Source organism: Perognathus longimembris, chromosome 17, assembly GCF_023159225.1.
Source record: "Perognathus longimembris pacificus isolate PPM17 chromosome 17, ASM2315922v1, whole genome shotgun sequence".
Lineage (NCBI taxonomy): Eukaryota > Metazoa > Chordata > Mammalia > Rodentia > Heteromyidae > Perognathus > Perognathus longimembris.
The window spans coordinates 25,876,066-25,897,629 of record NC_063177.1 but is presented as its reverse complement, the minus strand read 5'-3'; the positions used below and the strand labels follow the sequence as shown (position 1 = coordinate 25,897,629).

General features: G+C 39.5%; 1 protein-coding gene and 1 non-coding gene across 2 annotated transcripts in view; both read left to right on the top strand.

The window, feature by feature from the left end:
* Appbp2 (amyloid beta precursor protein binding protein 2) overlaps positions 1 to 21,564 on the top strand; it is a 45,790-nt gene that overhangs the window by 6,240 nt on the left and 17,986 nt on the right. The window contains exons 2-6 of the mRNA XM_048365216.1: positions 4,907 to 4,995; positions 7,673 to 7,824; positions 12,390 to 12,513; positions 18,147 to 18,315; positions 21,067 to 21,156. Coding sequence (XP_048221173.1) covers positions 4,907 to 4,995; positions 7,673 to 7,824; positions 12,390 to 12,513; positions 18,147 to 18,315; positions 21,067 to 21,156 — 624 coding nt within the window. The remainder of the gene's footprint in view (positions 1 to 4,906; positions 4,996 to 7,672; positions 7,825 to 12,389; positions 12,514 to 18,146; positions 18,316 to 21,066; positions 21,157 to 21,564) is intronic.
* On the top strand, positions 12,955 to 13,058 carry LOC125366660. The gene has a single exon (XR_007213946.1). It is a non-coding gene; the product is annotated as a U6 spliceosomal RNA (small nuclear RNA).

Here is a 21,564-nt window from a genome sequence, read left to right as displayed (position 1 = left end):
TAATTATTTTAAGGTAATTTATAATTTATAAATATAAACAAAAATGCATTAAAGGTGAAGACTTTTCTGCCAGAATTATGAAACCTTCTTGGAATTGGGAAGGCTTTTATAACCAAAAAAACCAAGAGGTGAAAATGGATTTACTTTGTAGTATTTAAAAAATAGGAAGAAAACATTTTATGAAGACAGTGCAAATGGCTTTGTAATACAGAAAGATCTAATATAAATCAGTATGAAAAAGGCAACTAGCTCAAGTCCAAAAGACCTGAATAGCCCTCAACTTCTGTAACAGGCAGTAAGAGAAAATAGGAATGACTGGCTAATAAACATCAAAGGATGCACAACCAAAATGTAGTATCAGACCAAAGCAAGCATGAAGAAGAAAAAAAAAGTCTGTAGAATTTATGTTGTTGAATACCTAAGAGTATTATGATAATACAGTATTGGCACATTAATAAGGCAAAGAGGTCAATGGAACATTGCAGCCCAGAAAAAGACTGAGAGCTGAGAGGTAAACTGTCAAGTGTTCATGATACAAAGCTAAAATAGAACAGTGTTGAGAAAGGCAAGTCAAATAAATGGTGTTGGTCAGTTAGATATCTAAGATATCTGTATGAGGGAAAAAATATCTTGGTCTTACCTCACACTCTGTACTAAAGTCAATTCCAGATGTATTGCTGATCTAAATGTGAAAAGCATGCAAAAAAAATGCTTGGGCTAGGAATGGGCTTAGTGGTAGAATGCTTGACTAGCATGCATGAAGCCCTGGGTTTGATTTCTCAGTACTACATAAATCGGGAAGTGGTGCTGTGGCTCAAGTGGTAGTGTTAGCCTTGAGCAAAAGAAGCTCAAGGACATTACCCATGCCCTGAGTTCAAGCTCCAGGACTGGCAAAAAAACGGGGAGAAAAAAAAAAAAGCCATGCTGAATAATTTTTTAAAATCACAGCCCCGGGGCATTTTATTATAAAAAGTTAAAATTTATCGTATGTTTTTTTTTTTTTTTTTTTTTTGCCAGTCCTGGGGTTTGAACTCAGGGCCTGGGTGCTATTTGTGGCTTCTTTTTGTTCAAGGCTAGCACTCTGCCACAGTACCACTTCTGGCCTTTTCTGTTTATATGGGGGTGAGGAATCGAACCCAGGGCTTCATGCATCCTAGGCAAGTGTTCTACCACGAAGCCACATTCCTAGCCCTTCATTTTGTTTTTGTTATTTTGTTTTCTGTTTTTGCCAGTCCTGGGGCTTGGACTCCAGACCTGAGCACTGCCCCTGGCTTCTTTTTGCTTAAGGCTAGTACTATACCACTTGCACCACAGCTTCACTTCTGGCTTTTTCTATATATGTGGTGCTGAGGAATTGAACCCAGGACTTCATGTATATGAGGTGAGCATTTTACCACTAGGCCATATTCCTAGCCCCCCTTTATTTCATTTTTCAACTTGACCTTCTAGTAAACCTTTGGCTTCATTGGCTTCATTGATTTGGCTACTATAAAAGGAGATCCTCTTTGGGTGATTTAAGATCATAATTCATCAATGAGTATTTATTTCCTTTATTAGAGACAGGACTTATACCTTGTCTTAATGCTGCTTACTGTTTTGTCCATCTCTGTAGTAGCCATTACTGGAGGCAGGTTTTGGTTGGTAGACCTTAAAATTTTCTTTCTAATACTTGAGTTTTTCTGACTATATTGTTTTCCTTAGCAGAAAAAAAAATATTACTACTATATTTTAAAGAAGCCTAGTGGCTGGGAATGTGGCTCAGTGGTAGAGTGTTTGCCTAGGATGCATAAAGCCCTGGGTTTGATTCTTTAGTACCACATTAACAGAAAAAGTTGGAAATGGCGCTGTGGCTCATGTTGGTAGAGTGCTAACCTTGAGCAAAGAGAAGCCTCAGGGACAGTGCCTAGACCCTGAGCTCAAACCTGATGACTGGCAAAAAAAAAGAAAAAGAAAGAAAAAGAAGCCTGGTGCCGGTGACTCATACCTATAGTCCTAGAACTCTGTCTAATCCTGGGTGGCCCAGGCATAAGTGAGAAGACACTATTTTGAAAACAGTGCAAAAAGAGGCTGACAAAAATGGCTGAACTGGTAGATCTCCTGCTTAGCAAGTGGGAGTCTGAATTTAATCCCAATATCTCAAAAAGAGAGAAAAAAGTAAAATAATTTGGGGGGGGTCGGTTGTGGGGCTTGAACTCTGGGTGTAGGCACTGTTCCTGAGCTCTTCAGCTCAAGGATAGCTCTCTACCACTTGAGCCACGGTGCCATTAATAGTTTTCTGGTGGTTAACTGGAGATAAGAATTTCACAGCCCAAGCTGGCTTTGATCTCAGCCTCCTCTGAGAGGCTTACAAGCTTGAGCCACTGGCACCTGACAGTAAAAGAAATTTCTAAAGAATATGGCTCACACCTGTAATCCTAGCTACACAGGAGGCTGAGATCTGAGGACCACGGGTTCAAAGCTAGCCTGGGTAGCAAAGTTTGTGAGAGACTTCTCTCCAATTAACTCCTAGAAAACTGGAAGTGGAGCTTTGGCTCAAAATGTTAGACCGGACAAAGCTCAGAGACACTGTCCATGGCCTGAGATGAAGCCCCAAGACCACAGGAAAAAAACGAAAGATGTATTGGGGTTGAGTGTGTAGGTTAGTTGTAGAGTGCATGTGTAGTCTGGCAGAGGGCCTTGGTATGATCTCCCTAGCACAGGAGGATGAGCTGTTTGAGATATAAAATTGTACAAAGAAAGGAGTAGCTTAGGAAGTGGTGCTGTAGCCCAAGTGGTAGAGTGCTACCCTTGAGCTGAAGAGCTCAGGGACAGTGCCCAGGCCCAGAGTTCAAGCCCCATGACCGACAAAAAAAAAAAAAAAAGAAAGAAGTAGCCTAAACACTGATATTTAAAAAAAAAAAAAATTACTGGCACAAATGAGAAATAAGCCCAAATGGTTTTTTAAAGAGAAATGTTGGTTAAGTCAGCTGATCAGTTAAATCACTAGGTAGCCAAATCAAGAAAAAAGTAGAAACTCACATTCTTCAAATCAGGAATGAGAAAGGGAGGAAAACAGCCATAGATATAATGGGAAGAAAAATAACATTTTAAATTATGAAATAACTGCTGCAGGAGTAAAATAGCTTGTATAAGTCCATGCTTAAAATTTTATTCATTGTAGTTATGTAGAAAATACAAATGGTCTAAGAGATGTTGAAATTACTTCATTACTATGAAGATAGCACAGTTAGGGTTTTTTGTGGTTTTTTTGGTTGTTGTTGTTTTTTGCTAGTTCTGGGGCTAGAACTCGGGGCCTGAGCACTGTCTTTGGTTTCTTTCTGCTCAAGGCTAGTACTCTGCCACTTGAGCCATAGCGCCACTTCTGGCTTTTTCTTTATATGTGGTGCTGAGGAATCGAACCCAGGGCTTCATGTATGCAAGTCAAGCACTCTTGCCACTAGGCCATATTCCCAGCCCCGATGATGAAGGTTTGAAGCCAGGCCAGGCACGAAAGTATCCAAGACCTCATCTGTAGTTAACCAGCAAAATGCTGAACTAGACACGTGACAAGAGCTCAAAGCTTAAGTTTAAGCCCTGGTACCAGCCCCTCAAAACAATAAAAAAAAAAAAAGCTTATTCTGGCAGTAGATTAAAGTGTGACAAGCAAGGGTGATAATTGGAGAAACCAGTTCTGCCAAACTTTTGTAGTCATTAATGTGAAAGGTGATGATGACACGTGAAAAACTTGAGACAATCCTATTCCATAGATAAGAACATTTTATTATTGGCAGTCATTTCAGATTTTTATGTGTATGCATATGTAACATAGGTATACAATATAAAAACAGAATGAGGGGCTGGGGATATGGCCTAGTGGCAAGAGTGCCTGCTTCATATACATGAAGCCCTGGGTTCGATTCCCCAGCACCACATATACAGAAAATGGCCAGAAGTGGCGCTGTGGCTCAAGTGGCAGAGTGCTAGCCTTGAGCAAAAAGAAGCCAGGGACAGTGCTCAGGCCCTGAGTCCGAGCCCCAGGACTGGCAAAAAAAAAAAAAAACAGAATGAAATTACATTACTATTTAGTTTTATTTAGTTCTTGCCAGTCCTGGGGCTCAAACTCAGGGCCTGAGCACTGTCCCTAGCTTCTTTTTGCTCAAGGCTAGCACTCTACCGTTTGAGCCACAGAGCCCACCTCTGAGAAATCAAACCCAGGGATTCATGCATGCTAGGCAAGCACTCTACCACTAAGCCACATTCGCAGCCCCTCACTACTACAACAACTTTTTGAGCATGTGTTTACTCTTCATGTGAACTTTTTTTTTTTTTTTTTTTTTTACTATTTAATGACTCACAAAGATTTCCAAACAAAACGAGATGCGTAAGTTTCCTTGTGTTTGTATAGTTTGTGTATATGTGCATGTTGGTGTGATGGCATTTTATAGAAGTCGTTTGTTGTTTTTTTTTCCTCAAACAAAATATAGTGGCCTGAAACTCACTATGTAGTTCAGGCTGAGTTTGAGGCCATCTTTGGCTACTTATTGAGACCTTGTCTCAAATTTAAAAAAAAAAAAAAAAAAGATAAGAAGATTGGAATTAAGTTCTTCCTTTGTTCTTTCCTAATTATGTGGGATTTTTTAATTGTTTGTTTATTTTTGGCTGGTCCTGTGACTTGAACTCAGCGCCCAGGCACTGGTCCCTGAGCCTCTCTGTGCTCAAGGCTAGTGCTCTACCACTTGAGCCACAGCACCACTGTTACATGGTACTGAGGAATCAAACCCAGGGCTTCATGCATGCTAGGCAAGCACTCTACCACTAAGCCACATTTCCCACCCCCAATTGTATGATTTTTAAGCAAATTATTTTGTAAAGTGGAAGTTAAAATTAAATTTAAGCATTTTATTAATGTTTCTTTTTTTTATTTCAGCTTTACCAACAGGGGCGCTTATGTCAACTGGGCAGTGAATTTTGTGAATTGGAAGTTTTTGCTAAAGTACTGAGAGCTTTGGATAAAAGGTAAATGTGTGTGTGTGTGTGTTGTGTGTTGCCCGAAACTATTTGACTCAGTCCTGCTGCTTCAGCCTCTTGAGTTGGTAGTAGTACAATTGGGCATCATGGTACTTGGTAATAGATTCTTTAAAGAAAAAATAAATACTTGTGGTAAAGTGGGCTGGCAATGATACAAATGGTAAAGCACCAAAAAAAAAAAAAGTGACAAAAATGTAGATATATATATAGATCATACTAAATTTTGTCCCCTGTGCCCCTTTTTTTGGTATTGGTTCTGATCAGGGCCGTGCTGTTCCTGAGTTTTTGTGCTCAACACTAGGGCTCTACTGTAGCTCCAGTTGAGCCGCAGCTCCACCTCTGGCTTTTTGGTAGTTAATTGGAGATAAGAGTCTCACAAAAGCCAGATGCCAGCAGCTCACCCCTATAATCCTAGCTACTCAGAAGGCTGAGATCTGAGGATTGTGGTTCAAAGGCAACCTTAAAAGGTCCCTGTGAGACTCTTATCTCCAGTTAACCCCTCCAAAACTGGAAGTGGAGCTGTGGCTCAAAGTGGTAGAGTGATAGACTTGAGCAAAAGAGCTCAGGGACAGCACCTAGGCCCTGAGTTCAAGTTCCATAACCAACAACAACAAGAAAAGAGTCTCATGGACTTTCCTACCCTGGCTGGCTTTGAACTGGCATCCTCAGATCTTAGCCCCCAGAGGAGCTAGGATTACAGGTATGAGCCACCAGTTACAACCTAAATTTACCCCTCTTAAGCATATAAGCCAGTGACATTAAATTTATTTACATCAACACTGCATTTCCACAGTGTTTTTACCATCTCAGACAAAAACCACTGTAGTCATTAAATAATAAATAACTCATTCCCCACCCTCATTCTCTGCAACTACTGTTTTGCCTTTTTGTATGGACATACTCTTAATTCTCTTAATTATGTGTCTAGGGTATATACACAGGGTGGGTGACCTCATGTTTACCTTTTTTGAGCAACTGTTGCATTTTTTCACAGCAGGTATATTTTACATTCCTGTCAACAGTGTGTAAGGGTTCAGCTTTTTTACATCTTGCCTATGCATTTTTTAATTTTTCTATTTATTTATTTATTTATTTTGCTACCTGTACTTAAAAAGTTCTGTTGGCTATGAAGTGATAATTCACTGTGATTGTAATTTAAATTTATAATTACTCACTAATGATATTAAACATCTTGTGTTTGTTGGTTGTTGAGAGATTACCTTTTTTTTTTTTTTTTTTTTGGTGCCTAGTATTAGGGCTTGAACTCAGGGTTTAGGTGCTGTCCCCTGAGCTTTTTTTCCTCAAGACTAGCACTCTATCATTTGGGCCACAGAACCAATTCCAGCTTTTTTGGTGGTTAATTGGAGATAAGAGTCTTATAAAAGGGCTGGGAGTATGTATGACCTAGTGGTAAAGTGCTCGCCTCATATACATGAAGCCCTGGGTTCGATTCCTCAGCACCACATATATAGAAAAAGCCAGAAGTGGCTCAAGTGGTAGAATGCTAGCCTTGAGCAAAAGGAAGCCAGGGACAGTGGTCAGGCCCTTGAGTTCAAGCCCCAGGACTGGCAAAAAAAAAAAAAAAAAAAAAACAACCCTCAAGAATCTCATAAAAGCCAGGTGCTGGGTGGTTTATGCATGTAATTCTAGCTACTCAAGAGGCTGAGATCTGAGGATCACAGTTCAAAGCCATTCTAGGCAGGAAAGTCTGTGAGACTCCTATCTCCAAGTAACCACTAGAAAACCGGAAGTGGTACTTTGGCTCAAAGTAGTAAAGTGCTAATCTTGAGCAAAAGACCTCTGGGACAATGCCCAGGCCCAGCAAGCCCCCATGACCGATCAGAAAACAGTTTCACAGACATTCCTGCCTGTGCTCACTTGGAACTATGATCCTTAGATCTCAGCCTCTTAGGATTATAGGCATAAACCACTGATGTCCAAAAATATATCTTTAGAAAATGATCCATTCATATACATTACCTAGTTGTAATTGGGTTGTATTTTTATTATTGAATTATTATTTTTTTGGTATTGGTTCTAGGACTTGAACTCAAGACCTCAAGTTCTTGCTAGGCGTTTTGAAAGTTCAAGGCTGTATCTCTTCTATTTGAGCCATACCTCCACTTCTGGCCTTTTGCTGGTTAGTTTGAGATAAATGTCTTACAGATTTATCTGCCTGAACTCGTTTTCAACTGGGATCCTCAGATCTCAGCCTCCTGAGTAGCCAGGATTACAGGTGCGAGCTATTGGTGTCTGGTTATCAATTGATTCTTTAATCTTTTTTTCTCTTATTAAAAAGGTATTTCTTCATCATACACAAAGCAAACAAAACCTTATAACACATATACTATGTGTAGCAACAAATAACTGGGAGGCTAGTACCCTTCCTCCTGTACATTAATTTAGCAATAAATACTGTATGGGACAATGACGAGTACCTGTGCCAGTGCCTGCCAAAATCTCTGACTGCTCTATATAAGTGTGAGCTCCCAAGGCCCATTCCACTTAGATCTTGAAGGACTTCCACTTTCCCCAGAACAATCTAGCATATCCCACTGCAAACACCCTCACCCTCCCCACCCCACCCACCGGTTAGGGGGCAGCTAGCGCACTAAAAGAACAAAAATAAGTTACCTCTGTAAAATAACCTTTCCTTCTCTTTCAGACATTTGCTTCATCATTGTTTTCAGGCTTTGATGGATCATGGTGTTAAAGTGGCTTCAGTCTTGGCCTACTCATTCAGTAGAAGGTGCTCTTACATAGCAGAATCAGATGCTGCAGTAAAGGAAAAAGCCATTCAGGTTGGCTTTGTTTTAGGTAAGAAATGGTAAAATAAGATTTTATTCTGTGATGGAGTCAAAGTTAACTTGCTAACAAAAAAAATTCCTCCAAGTTTCCCAACATCTACATAGAAAAGTTACAAAGAAACAACCAGAATAACTAGATGTGTTTTATTGAACCTTAACTCTGGGTCAAGCACCACACTAGGTATTTAAATAGTATCTTCTTAAATCCTCACAGCATTCCAGTGAACTGATAGTATTTTACATATGAGGAAATGAGACTCTGAAAACTTGAGTAACTGGATCAAGTCACATATCAAGTAGTGAGCTAGCTTAGAAACTTGCATCTGATTCTGAAGCACATATCTTTCTACCATCTCATGCTGCCACCAAATTCTTACATGTGCTTACTATATGCTGTGGCATGGAACTTAACCTTCTTTAGGCCATCTTTGTTTACCCATCTCTGGTATGAAGGTTGTTCTATATTTTTTCATGAAGATGTTGTAAGGATAGTGAAAACATAAATGTAAAAACATATTGGAGCCAAGCACTGGTGGCTCATACCTGTAATCCTAGCTACTCAGGAGGCTGAGATCTGAAAATCATGGTTCAAAGCCAGGCCAGGCAGGAAAGTCCATGAGATTCTTATCTCCAGTCAATCACCAGAAAACTGGAAGTGACACTGTGGCTCCAAGTGGTAGAACACTAACCTTTAGTAAAAAGAGCTCAGGAACAGTGCCCAGGTCCTGAGTTCAAGCCCTGCGGGTGACCCCCCCCCCCAAAAAATAAAAAATTTGGGAAGTTTTGTATGCGACACATACAGAAAAATGTGGTTAAATATTTGTATAACATTTTATATTGTTTTCACAATACATATAAATAAGTACACTTCAGGTAGTTGTCTTATAAAAGTTGTGCCTTCTTTACATTTTTATTTTATTTTGAAATGATTCTAGTCAGAGGAAATGGCTAAGGAATACCTAAAATTCTTTGAACTGTGCTTCCAGCTTCTACCCATGATGACATCTCATGTAATTGTAGGGCAATATCAAAACAAGGAAATCATCATTGGTATTTTAAACTAGACTACAGACCTTATGAGTTGTCATCAGTTTTTACATGCACTCATTTGTGTGGGTGTTTCTATGCCATTGATTCAGTGTAGACTCTTTAGTGCTATTACTACCAGGATACTGAAATGTTTTAGCACTACAAACCATCTTTGTTTTTCACTTTTTGAATTAATGTGTGCATGTATATGCACATGCACATGTTTTTTGTCAATAAATGCTCATGATTATTTCAGACTTAAAGGAACATTTAGAACATTTCTAAGCAAGAACTCTCTGGATTTCTTTTTTTCTTTTTCTTTTTTGCCTTCCTGAGACTTTAACTCATAGCCTGGGCACTGTCCCTGAGCTGCTTTTGCTTAAGGCTAGCACTCTACCAATTGAGTCACAGTGCCACTTCTGGTCTTTTCTATGTATCTGGTACTGAGGAATCGAACCCAGGGCTTCATGCATGCTAGGCAAGCATTACCACTAAGCCACATTCCCAGCCCAGACTCTGAATTTATCTTTATTACTCTCATGAAATATAAATTGCAATAAGGAGTTGTCCAAAGAATACCTCTGACAGTAATGTTTTGTGATCTTGATTAATATTAATGATGACATCTCTTTAACTCTAAATTGCCATTTAAAAATTTGTATTGGGGAAATTTACTATCCAGGGATATGAAAGACAGAAAAGCTAGTAGTGTTCATTAGATATTCTGTCATTTCCACATACATTATATCAGTTGGGCTCATAATGAATTAGGTATCTTTGAGATAGGACCAACTCCTTGCACACTCACATTATTAGTATTAATCCTAAAATTATCCAGAGAATGAAGAAACTTGATACTAGAAAGAAACAGCAGTAGAAATAATTCTTTTAAAGTAACAGCCATAAGGCCAGCTGGTGGCTCATACCTGTAATTCGAGCTACTCCGGGGGCTGAGATCTGAGGACCGCTGTTCAAAGCCAGCTGGGGCAGGAAAGTCCATGGATCTCTTATCTCCAATTAATCCCTCAAAAACCAGAAGTGGCACTGTGGGGCAAAGTAGTAGAGTGCTTGCCTTGAGGAAAAGAGCTCAGAAATAGCACCAGGGCCTGACTTCAAGCTCCACTATCCACACAAAAACAAAACAAAAAAAAAACCCACAAGGGGCTGGGGATATGGCCTAGTGGCAAAGAGTACTTACGTCGTATACATGAAGCCCTGGGTTCAATTCCCCAGCACCACATATACAGAAAACGGCCAGAAGTGGCGCTCTTGCTCAAGTGGCAGAGTGCTAGCCTTGAGCAAAAAGAAGCCAGGGACAGTGCTCAGGCCCTGAGTCCAAGCCCCAGGACTGGCAAAAAAACCCAAAAACCCACAAAACTTGCTGGATGTCTGTAGCTCAGGCCTATAATCATAGCTACTCAGGAGGCTGGGAACTGAGGATTGCAGTTTGAAGCCAGCCCAGGTAGAAAAGTCCGCAAGACATCTCCAGTTAGCCACTTAAACACCAGAAGTGGAACTGTGGCTCAAGTGGTAGAACATCAGCCTTAAGTAACAAAGCTCAAGGACAGTGCCCAGGCCCTGATTAAAGGCCTCATGCTAGAACACACACATTTTTAAAAGCGTTAGATATATGCAGTACAGCTTGCTTTATAAACACTACAAGATTTAGAATTATTATCATTGCCTTGTGTTTCCATAGATTCACCTGTTCTAGGCATTTTATATAAGTAAATTCAGAAGAGGTCTTTGTACTAGCTTGTTTCATTAAGCATAATGTCTTTACGGTCCATTGATGTTGTAGAGATAGAACTATTTAATATAACAAGCTTTTATCCAAGTGTTAGAATACTGGAAAGGGCAAAAGGGGACACTGCTTTAAATCAACAATATCAACTCCAAGAAATGTTAGAGCACTTGAAGAAGGGAAGAGATTAGAATTATTAAAATTTAGAAGTTTGAGTCAGGTGCTAGTGGCTCACACCTGCACTTTGAAACCAGCCCTAGGCAGAAAAGAGACTCCATCTTCAATTAGCTAGTAAAAATCTGATTGAAAGCATTGCTCAAGTGGTAGAGCACTAGCTGTGAGAAAGAAAACTGAATAAGGGGCTGGGGATATAGCCTAGTGGCAAGAGTGCCTGCCTCAGATACACGAGGCTCTAGGATCGATTCCCCAGCACCACATATACAGAAAACGGCCAGAAGCGGCGCTGTGGCTCAAGTGGCAGAGTGCTAGCCTTGAGCGGGAAGAAGCCAGGGACAGTGCTCAGGCCCTGAGTCCAAGGCCCAGGACTGGCCAAAAAAAAAAAAAGAAAACTGAATAAGAGCATGAGTTCTTGGGTTCAAGCTTTGGTACTAGCACACTTTTACCAAAAAGAAAAGATAATAATAGAGAAACTTGATAAGTTAACCAGTACCTCCAAGCTCTGAAAAGAGTCCATGAAAAGCTAGCAATTGGCTAGCTTTGCTGATGTTGCTCCCAGAGTTCTGTCAAACTGGTTTTACAAGTGTTAGAAAACTGCAACTGGAATTGACTTCTACTTACTAGAATGAACTGCCACTGCTCCAGTAAAGAAACATACCCTCTGGGTATTCCTGTCAACAACCAGAAGGAATATCCTTTGTTTCCCAGTCTATTCTGATTGGCAGAGGTTAACAACATAACTAGCAAAGGAGAAATATGGTTTGCAGAGTCATTGCATCTCTGTCATAAAACGAGAGTCTAAAAGGGTAGATTTGATTTGGAATGGTAAGTAGAAAGTTGCTTAGTGTAGGTATATCATTATTTAGTCTCCTAGTTAGAATCCTAGAACAGTCCCTGGACAGGAAGTGAGACCATCTAAAATATAACTAGTACAAAGAACTGGAGGTACCCTGGGCACCAGGGTATAATCCTAGCTGTTCAAGAGCCTTAGATCTGAGGATTGCAGTTCCAAGCCAGGGCAGGTAAGTCTGTGAGGCTCTTTATTTCCAATTAACTACCCCAAACTGGAAGTAGAAGGTGGCTTAAGTACCCAGGCCCTGAATTTAAGCCCAAACCTCTAGTGAGTAAGCATCACTCTCCCTTTGTATCCTGTGATGTGCTGTTACACTATGTTTTATTCACATTTCAGCCTCTTCTTTGCAATAAAACTTGAGAAGATTGAAGCTATATGTACTCTACAAAATGAAAATACTAGAGTAATTAGAATTTATTAGCTAGAAAATGTCAACTCTTAGGCCAACTAGAATACTTAGAGGGTTAAAACTCTTAAGGTCTTATTTATGACTTCATATTTGATCCTAATTCCCCTAGTTCAAACCTTTTTATAAACCACAAGTAATTTCTGTGTTTTTGGTGCTGAGCAATCTTGGGGCCTGGCACCTGCTACATACATGCTTTGCCGCTGAACTGTACCCCCTGGCATGGTATATTTTTATCTAATAAGCACAAGGCATTACTATTATGGGGTGATTTGGTTTTAATTTAGATTATTGTCACTATAAGGCATGTCATTTTGATTTTCAGATAGGCTAAATTATCTAAAGTTACTGTTTTTTCTTGTTCAGGTGGCTTTCTTTCAGATGCAGGTTGGTACAGTGATGCTGAAAAAGTATTTCTGTCTTGCCTTCAGTTGTGTACTCTTCATGATGAGATGCTTCACTGGTTTCGTGCAGTGGAATGTTGTGTGAGGTAAGTTGAATAAAGTCTATAGGTGGTTACTGTAATGAAGCTTAGTGGTTCGTTGGTTTAGCTCTATTGTGTTCATTTCAACGCCTAACATATCTCTGAGATGATGTATGTATGTAATAATTTCTAGCCTTCTATATCTCAGTTCCAACATGTTATTAATTTGCTGTAGTCAGCTTAGATCAAATGTATATCTTCTTTTGCTTTTTCACAAAGTTTACAAGCATTATGGAGAAAAATACATGTATTATTTTGCCTTTTTTTTTTCTTTTTCCAGTCCTGGAACTTGAACTCAGGGCCTGGGCACTCTACCACTTGAGCTACAGCACCACTTCTGGCTTTTTCTGTTTATGTGGTACTCAGGAATTAAACCCAGGGCTTCATGCACTCTACCACTAAGCCACATTCCCAACCCTTATTTTGCCTTAAAAAAAAAATTTTTGTGTGCTCACTTCAGCACATCTACTAAAAATAGAATCATACAGAGACGATTAACATGGCCCCTGCACAGGGATGACACACAAACTTGTGAAGCATTAGGTATTTAAATTTCTTTTTTGTTTTTTTGAGACAAGATTTCTTTAGCTATAAAGCCCAGGCTAGCATTGAGCTCACAGTCTTTATTCCTCTGACTTGTAATTGCTGGGGTTACAGGTATGTATCACCAGGATACTGGTACTTTATTGTTGGTATTGGATCTTGAACTCTGGGCCACACACTATCACTCACTCATCTTTCACTCACAGCAAATATGCTACCATTTAGGCCACACCTCCAGTGCTGGCTTTTTGGCCATAGAAGTCTTGAGGATTTGTCTGCCTGGGCTGCCTCAACCTTCTAAGTAGCTAAGATTAGAGGCATGAGCCACTGGTAGCTGGACAGTTACTGAATTCTTTTTGTTTTGTTTGTTTTGTTGCCAGTCCTGGGACTTGAACTCAGGGCCTGAGCACTGTCCCTGGCTTCTTTTTGCTCAAGGCTAGCACTCTATCACTTGAGCCACAGTGCCAGTTCTGGCCTTTTCTCTATATATGTGGTGCTGAGGAATCGAACCCAGGGCTTAATGTATATGAGATGAGCACTTTACCACTAGGCCATATTCCCAACCCCCTGAATTCTTACAACTTGATAGAAACTGTGCTAAGCAATGGTCTTTGGTATAGGCATGTAATTCTAGTACTCAAGAGGCTGGGGTAGGAGGATTCTGAGTTATTGGTTAACCTAGGCTACATATTGAGTTCAGGACCAGTCTGGGATATATGGCAAGACTCTGACTTAAAACAACAAAAATGCAGGCGTGATGGCTCATGCCTATAATTCTAACAACTAAGGAGGTAGAGGTCAGGAGGTTTATAGTTCAAATCTACCCCCAGGCAAAAAGTTTGACAGACCCCATCCATCTCAACCAATAAAGCTTAGATGATAACCTGTCATCCCAACTGCATGGAAAGGATAGACAGAATTGTAGTTCAGGCCAACTCAGGGTAAAAAGCAAGACTATACTGGAAGAATAATGAAACCAAAAAGGTTGGGAGTGGCTCAAATGGTGGAACACTGCTAACAAGCTTTGAGTGTGTAAGTTCAAACTCCAGTCCCACCCCCCCCACCCCCCAAAAAAAGGACAAAAGAAAAGTACTTTTTTTTTCTTGGACTTATTTTTATTTATTTTTTGGCCAGTCCTAGGCGGTGAACTCAGGGCCTGAGCACTGTCCCTGGCTTCTTTTTTGCTCAAGGCTAGCACTCTTGCCACTAGGCCATATTCCCAGCCCATTGGACTTATTTTTAAAAAGCCTTTGTTTACATTTCCATAATAGTGCTTAACATGGTTAGTATTTTTCTTATATTTTCCTTTAAGATTCATTCATTTAATTCATGTAATAGGTATACTTAAAGAAAGAAAAACAAACCTAGAAATAGCTGCTTTTTAATTTTCCTTATTTTTTCTGTACATTTGACATCTAATTTCAACTATTTGATTTTCTTTCTTTACCTTCATTTAGTTTGGCAGTTTTTCTGTGTTCTCTATTGCTCAAACTGGCCTTGAAATGGTGATTCTCCTGCCTCAAACTCCCAGATGTCTGGGTCTCTAGGCATGTGTCACCACACCAGCTGTTTTGACAGTTCTTAAGAATTTTCTGTAGGGGGGGTGGGCCCAGGAATGGGAGGAAGAATGGTGAGCAAATGGAGTCATTGTATGCAATATATACTATATTTAAATATGAACTATGTGCCAGGCACTGGTGACTCACTTCTGTAATCTTAGCTACTCAGGAGGCTGAAATTTGAGGATCATAGTTCAAAGGCAGCCCAGGCAGGAGAGTCCATGAAACTCTTATCTCCAATTAACCACCAGAAAACTGGAAGTGGTACTGTGGCTCAAGTGGTAGAGCATTAGCCTTGAGCTGAAGAGCTCAGGGACAGTGGCCTGCCCCAGAGTTCAAGCCCTGTGACCGAAAAAAATAAAATAAAATGAAATAAATAACAAAGCTAGGCACCAGTGGCTCACATCTGTAATACTTAGGAGGCTGAGATCTAAGGAACTGCAGTCAGAGCTAGCACAGGCAGAAAAGTATGTGAAACTCTTACATCCAGTTAACTGCCAAAAAGTCAAAAGTAAAGCTGTGGCTCAAGTGGTAGAGTGCTAGCCTTTAGCACAAAAGCTCAGGGACAGTGCCCAGGCGCTGAGTTCAAGCCCCAGGACCGGCTAAAAGTATATGTAGTGTTCTATATGAAACGAGAAGTAAAAATACATAAAAAAATTAAACATTCCATAAGTACAAGTTACTCAATTTGTAGTCCTTTATTTTGATAAGATGAAGTTCATGTATAGAGATGTAAATCTGAAACCTTCCTATGCTAGAATATAGATTCATTAAGCTAAATTTGAATAGTACATTTCTTCTCCTTTTAAAATATTTATTTATTTATTTATTATTGTCAGTTGTGGGGCTTGAACTCTAGGCCTGGGCACTCTCCTTGTGCTCTTTTGCTCAACACTGGAGCTCTACCACTTTGAGCCACATCACTGCTTCTGGTTTTCTGGCGGGCTGGCCTGAACCACAATTCTTAGATCACAGCCTCTTGAGGATTATAGGTATGAGCCACCAGTGCCCGGCTTCTCCTTTTCTTCCTCTCCAGCTACTCCTCTTAATATTTTTTAAAATTGTTATTATAGATGACCTACAGAGTCACTCTTTTTGTAATTGATTTCTATCTTTTAAAAAAGGTGTCTATGCCCTGTTTCATATAGAGTTTGCCTGTTTAGAGAAACATTCAAATTCTGAAGTTAATTTTTCAATGGGAAATTTTAATTAAAAATATTTTAGAGGGCTGGGGATATGGCCTAGTGGCAAGAGCGCTTGCCTCGTATACTTGAAGCCCTGGGCTCGATTCCCCAGCACCACATATACAGAAAATGGCCAGAAGTGGCGCTGTGACTCAAGTGGCAGAGTGCTAGCCTTGAACAAAAAGAAGCCAGGGACAGTGCTCAGGCCCTGAGTCCAAGGCCCAGGACTGGCCAAAAAAAAAAAAAAATATATATATATATATATATATATATATATATATATTTTAGAACCTTAAAAGGTAGTCATGGTGGACACACACCTGTAAATTCAGCTCTGGGGAAGCAGAGGCAGGAGAACCTTAAATTTGAGGCCAACCTAAGCTACCTGGAAGGACCCTGTCTTAGAAAGCACACAGAAATTATAGTGGCTTATAATTTCCCATATGTGTTTTAAAAGTAATATATGAAAAATTATAAGAATATCTGTATGTAGAAACTACAGAGCAATTTGGGTCTATAATTTGTAGTACTGATGAAAGTAATCTGTGGTCTCTTCTCATTTGCCAGGGGCTCAGAATATGGCCTAGTGGTAGAGTGTTGCCTTATTTACATGAAGCCCTGGGTTCGATTCCTCAGCACCGCACATAGAGAAAAGTCCAGAAGTGGCACTGTGGCTCAAGTGGTAGAGTGCTAGCCTTGAGCAAAAAGAAGCCAGGGACTGCTCAGGCCCTGAGTTCAAGCCCCAGGACTGTCAAAAAAAAGGAGACTATTTCATATGGATATGAAAGATTAGTTAATTTATATGTACATGAACCAAGTTATTTGGAACAGAAAAACAGTGACGTTTCCTTTTCATCTGTGTTTGACTTTTATTCATAGAATCAGAAGATTTATTTATTTGTTTGGAAGATTTGTTTTAACTACATACTTAAAATGCATTTTTTATATAACTTCAAGGTTCCCATATAACTTTTGGTTTAGCAAACCCATAGGCTTGTTTTCTCACAGGACCAGGGCTCTTTATCTCCTTCCAGGTTTGTCACGTTTAGCAAGTAGTTCACATCTGTTCAGATTTTTAGGTTGGCAAGTGCAATATGCAGAGAGAAAGAGGAAAGGCAGAAGGCACATACCAGCTGAGTCTGCTTTTTCTTTTCCTTTCTCCACTTTTTAAAATTAGCATTAATTAGTTGTTCAGGGATTTCATTGTTGTTTCCATATATGCATATAAGGCATCTTGATCAGACTCACTCTTCACCGTTAAAAAAAAGTAGCTTTCTCCTGAACCTAACCCTTTCCCTTTGTTCACCCTTACTTAAGAGCCCCTGCAGTTGCTAGGTACATGCTGTACCAGTTGAACCTTAATTCTTAGAGACATTAAATAAAAATTTCCAAAGTCGTGTTTTTTTTTGGTATATCTTTCTTTTTTCTTTTTTTTTGGCCAGTCCTGGGGCTTGGACTCAGGACCTGAGCACTGTCCCTGGCTTCTTTTTGCTCAAGGCTAGCACTCTGCCACTTGAGCCACAGCGCCACTTCTGGCCATTTTCTGTATATGTGGTGCTGGGGAATCGAACCCAGGGCCTCATGTATATGAGGCAAGCACTCTTGCCATTAGGCCATATCCCCAGCCCCATCTTTATTTTTTCTTTATTGTCAAAGTGTGATACAGATGGGTTACAGATTCATATGAAAGGCAGTGAGTACATTTCTTGTTCTACTTGTTACCTCCTCCCTCACTTTTCTCCCCCTCCCTCCTCCTTCCCCTCTCCCCCCAAGAGTTGTATAGTTGGTTTATACCAAGTGGTTTTGTATACAAGGCAAGCTCTCTCGCCACTAGGCCATATCCCCAGCCCCTACCAAGTGGTTTTGTAAGTGTTGCTTTTTGAATGGTTTGCCTTTTTGTTCTTTGTCTCTTGATTTTGGTATTCTCTCTCCCTTCTCTAGTTCTAATGCCCATATAAACAGTATCCAGGGTACTCAGATGTGATACAGTGGTAGGGAGGGTAGTCTAGTGGGTAAAGGAGAATGGAAAATTATTTGCTTAATGGTCACAGAGGTTCTGTTTGGGGTGATGAAAAAATTTTGGAAGTGGATAGTGATGATTGTTACATAACATGGTGGATATAATTACACTGAATTGGACACATAATAATGAGCATGAAAAAATAAGGATGATGTTAAGCCAGTCATGCTTTCTGGAAACCACATATATTATACTTCTTATTTAGCTCCAGTTTGGATCAGTCTTTTGGCAGTACATCTTGCACTTAGGTGCTACTTAGTAATGGTGGCACATTATCACATCTACCATACGAGATATGCCAGAAATAAAGGACTACTTATTTGTATTTTGTAGATTGCTTCATGTACGAAATGGAAACTGCAAATATCATTTGGGTGAAGAAACATTTAAATTAGCTCAGACATATATGGATAAGTTGTCAAAACATGGCCAGCAAGCAAACAAAGCTGCACTTTATGGAGAACTATGTGCACTACTATTTGCAAAAAGTCACTATGATGAGGTAAGTACTTTAAAATGTGCTTTGTTGTCAACAATAAGTGCCTGTGAATATGCAGCTTTTCAGGAAGTAATTTTGTGTCTTATGTGTGCTGAATTTTTCCTATTGATGGATTGTGGGGTTTTTTGTTTGGAATGACTATTCATATACTTTATCAGCTTAGATACAGAATTTAGCCCTTTCTGTAACTTTTGCATACCAAAATCAACCCCATTAAAAACAGACCTTTATACAGATTGCATACTCCATGAAAAGCGAGTGAGATAACCATCAGATTGTGTGTTGCCTGTCCTAAAAGTTCCTCAGGTGCTCCACCATCTTTTTGTTGTTGTTGTTTGTGGGGCTTGAACTCAGGGCCTGAGCACTGTCCCTGGCTTCTTTCTGTTCAAGGCTAGCACTCTGCCACTTGAGCCACAGCGCCACCTCTGGCCGTTTTCTATACATGTGGTGCTGAGGACTCGAACCCAAGGCTTCATGTATAAGAGGCAAGCACTCTTGCCACTAGGCCATATTCCCAGCCCAGTTTTAGTTTATTTTATAGGTAGGTTTTACTTTTTGCCCAGAGCAGCCTGGGACTGCTATCCTCATACCTATTTCTTCTGTGTAGCTGTGATTACAGGCATGTACCACCACTTCCAATTGATTTTATATTGAGATGAGAATCTTACTGTTTGCTTGAGCTGGATTTAGCCCTCTTTTCTCCTAATCTTCCTTAGTATCTCGGATTATAGTCATAAGGCACACCTACAATAATGTAGTAATAATATGATAGTAATATTATGTTATTAGTAATGTTTGCTTAAGTGCTTTTTGTTTTTGTTGTTGTTTGGTTGTGGGGCTTGAACTCTGGGCCTGGGTGGTGTTGCTGAGCTCTTCAGCTCTAGTCTGGTGCTCTACCACTTAAGCCACAGCACCACTTCTGGTTTTCTGGTGGTTAATTGGAGATAAGAGTGTCATGGACTTTGCTGCTCAGGCTGGCTTGAAACCATGGTCCTCAGATCTCAGCCTCCTGAGTAGCTAACATTACAGGCGTGAGCCACCAGCGCTGGCTTAACAGTTTTTACTTTTTACTTAACAGTTTTATTTCCTTTTTATTTTTCCACTATGGAATACTTCATGAGTTTGGATGTCATCCTTGGATAAGGGCCATGCTACTCTGGATGATTCTAATTTTTTACTTTGTGTGCTTCTAAAGCGAGCATTTTCTTTTCTTTCTTTGCTAGGTTGTTACCATCTAATTGATAGCTATTATTTTCTTTCAATATTTGGAATTAAGGATTTAGACTATGCTTATATATTTGTGGTCTTTGCAACTCTTAGCACATTCTTGCAGGTGTTTCTTGTATAATTTTCACTGTTTATTCATTTAATTACAAGTTAACTTTTCACTGATAGCTACAGGTAACCAAAAATCTTGTGAATATAATGCAGCTCTATTGTCAGCAAATTTTTCCCCTTTAAAAATTTTTTTAAATTGTCTTTGGGGCTGGGAATATGGCCTAGTGGCAAGAGTGCTTGCTTGCCTTGTATACATAAAGCCCTGGGTTCAATTCCCCAGTACCACCTATATAGAAAACGGCCAGAAGTGGCACTAGGCTCAAGTGGCAGAGTGCTAGCCTTGAGCAAAAAGAAGCCAGGGACAGTGCTCAGGCCTTGAGTCCAAACCCAGGACGGGCAAATAAATAAATAAATAAATACATAAATACATACATACATACATACATACATACATACATAAAATTGACTTTGGTCTGGGAATATGGCTTAGCAGAAGAGTGCTTGCTTGCATGCATGAAGCCCTGGGTTCCATTCCTCAGCACCACATAAACAAAGCCAGAAGTGGCGCTGTGGCTCAAGTGGTAGAGTGCTAGCCTTGAGCAAAAAGAAGCCAGGAACAGTGCTCAGGTCCTGAGTTCAAGCGCCAGGACTGGCAAAAAAAAAAAATTGTCTTGAAGTAGTTCAACATATCAGTTTATAAATACAATTTATTTAATATCTTAAAAATACAAATCATGTCTTTTGAGATAAATCTAACAGTAAATAATTTTTGTTTCCTTTTTGCATCAGTTACTTCTGAATAACCATATCCTCTTAAAGGAAACTTACAGAAGAGAACAAATGATTACTTTTTCACATATCTCTTGGAATGCCTTCATGAAATTGTATTGTTTCTTTGTAGTCATTATCCAAAATAACTTTTTTAATGGCCTTTTTTTTCTTCTAGCTAATCATTAAGAGAAAGACATTTCTGTTTTGTGTCTAGTACATACCTGGATATTCTAGGTCCTAGTGGCTAGTTGCCCACCATGTAACCTCAGTTTCCCTTAAGAATAGGGGAATATCGAGTCAGAAATAATAGCTGGCACAAAGTAAGTACTCAATTAAATGGCAATTGAGATATGGAATAAATAAATGTAGAAGGGGAAGGAAAATATGAGAAACTTAATTGGAGCTAAAACCTGAAACATGCACTAAGGTTTGATATGTTCTAAGGTAGAAGGAATGTTGAAAAAATGTCTGGGCAAGAGAACATATTTTTTTTTTTATTATGTGTCAGATTTGCAAGGATTAATTCACAAAAGCTATATGGTACTAAGAGAAGAGTAATATAACAAACTCATCTAGACATTTTAGCTCTGATTGTAGATGAATATTTTGTGAATGTTCTTATTAAGTTTAAGCTTGTAGGGAAATTTGTGATCATCTATTAAATACCATCAGTGTGATTTCTTATAGTTCTTTCTTTCATTTTAGGCATACAAGTGGTGTATTGAAGCAATGAAAGAAATTACAACAGGCTTACCAGTTAAAGTTGTGGTAGATGTTCTGAGACAAGCTTCTAAGGTGAATTTGATGTTAAAATTATTACTAATCCTAGAGATTTATCAGACTTGGAATTTGTTAAGCTAGTAATCAACATCTTAGTTTTGAATACCAGCTCAGCTTTATAAAGCCTGGTTTCTAAACAAAGCTTAATTTCCTTTTCCAAGAAAACATATAAAGTAATTCATTTTGATAATTGTTTCATCCAGTTGAGGTCCAGATCAAAGTTGTATTTTTGTGCTATTCTGATATTAGTTTTTGTTTGTTTTTTTTTTGGTCCAGTCCTGGGGCTTGAACTCAGGGCCTGAGCACTGTCCCTGGCTTCTTTTTGCACAAGGCTAGCACTCTGCCAACTTGAGTCACAGTGCCACTTCTGTCCTTTTCTCTATATATGTGGTGCTGAGGAATCGAACCTAGGGCTTCATGTGT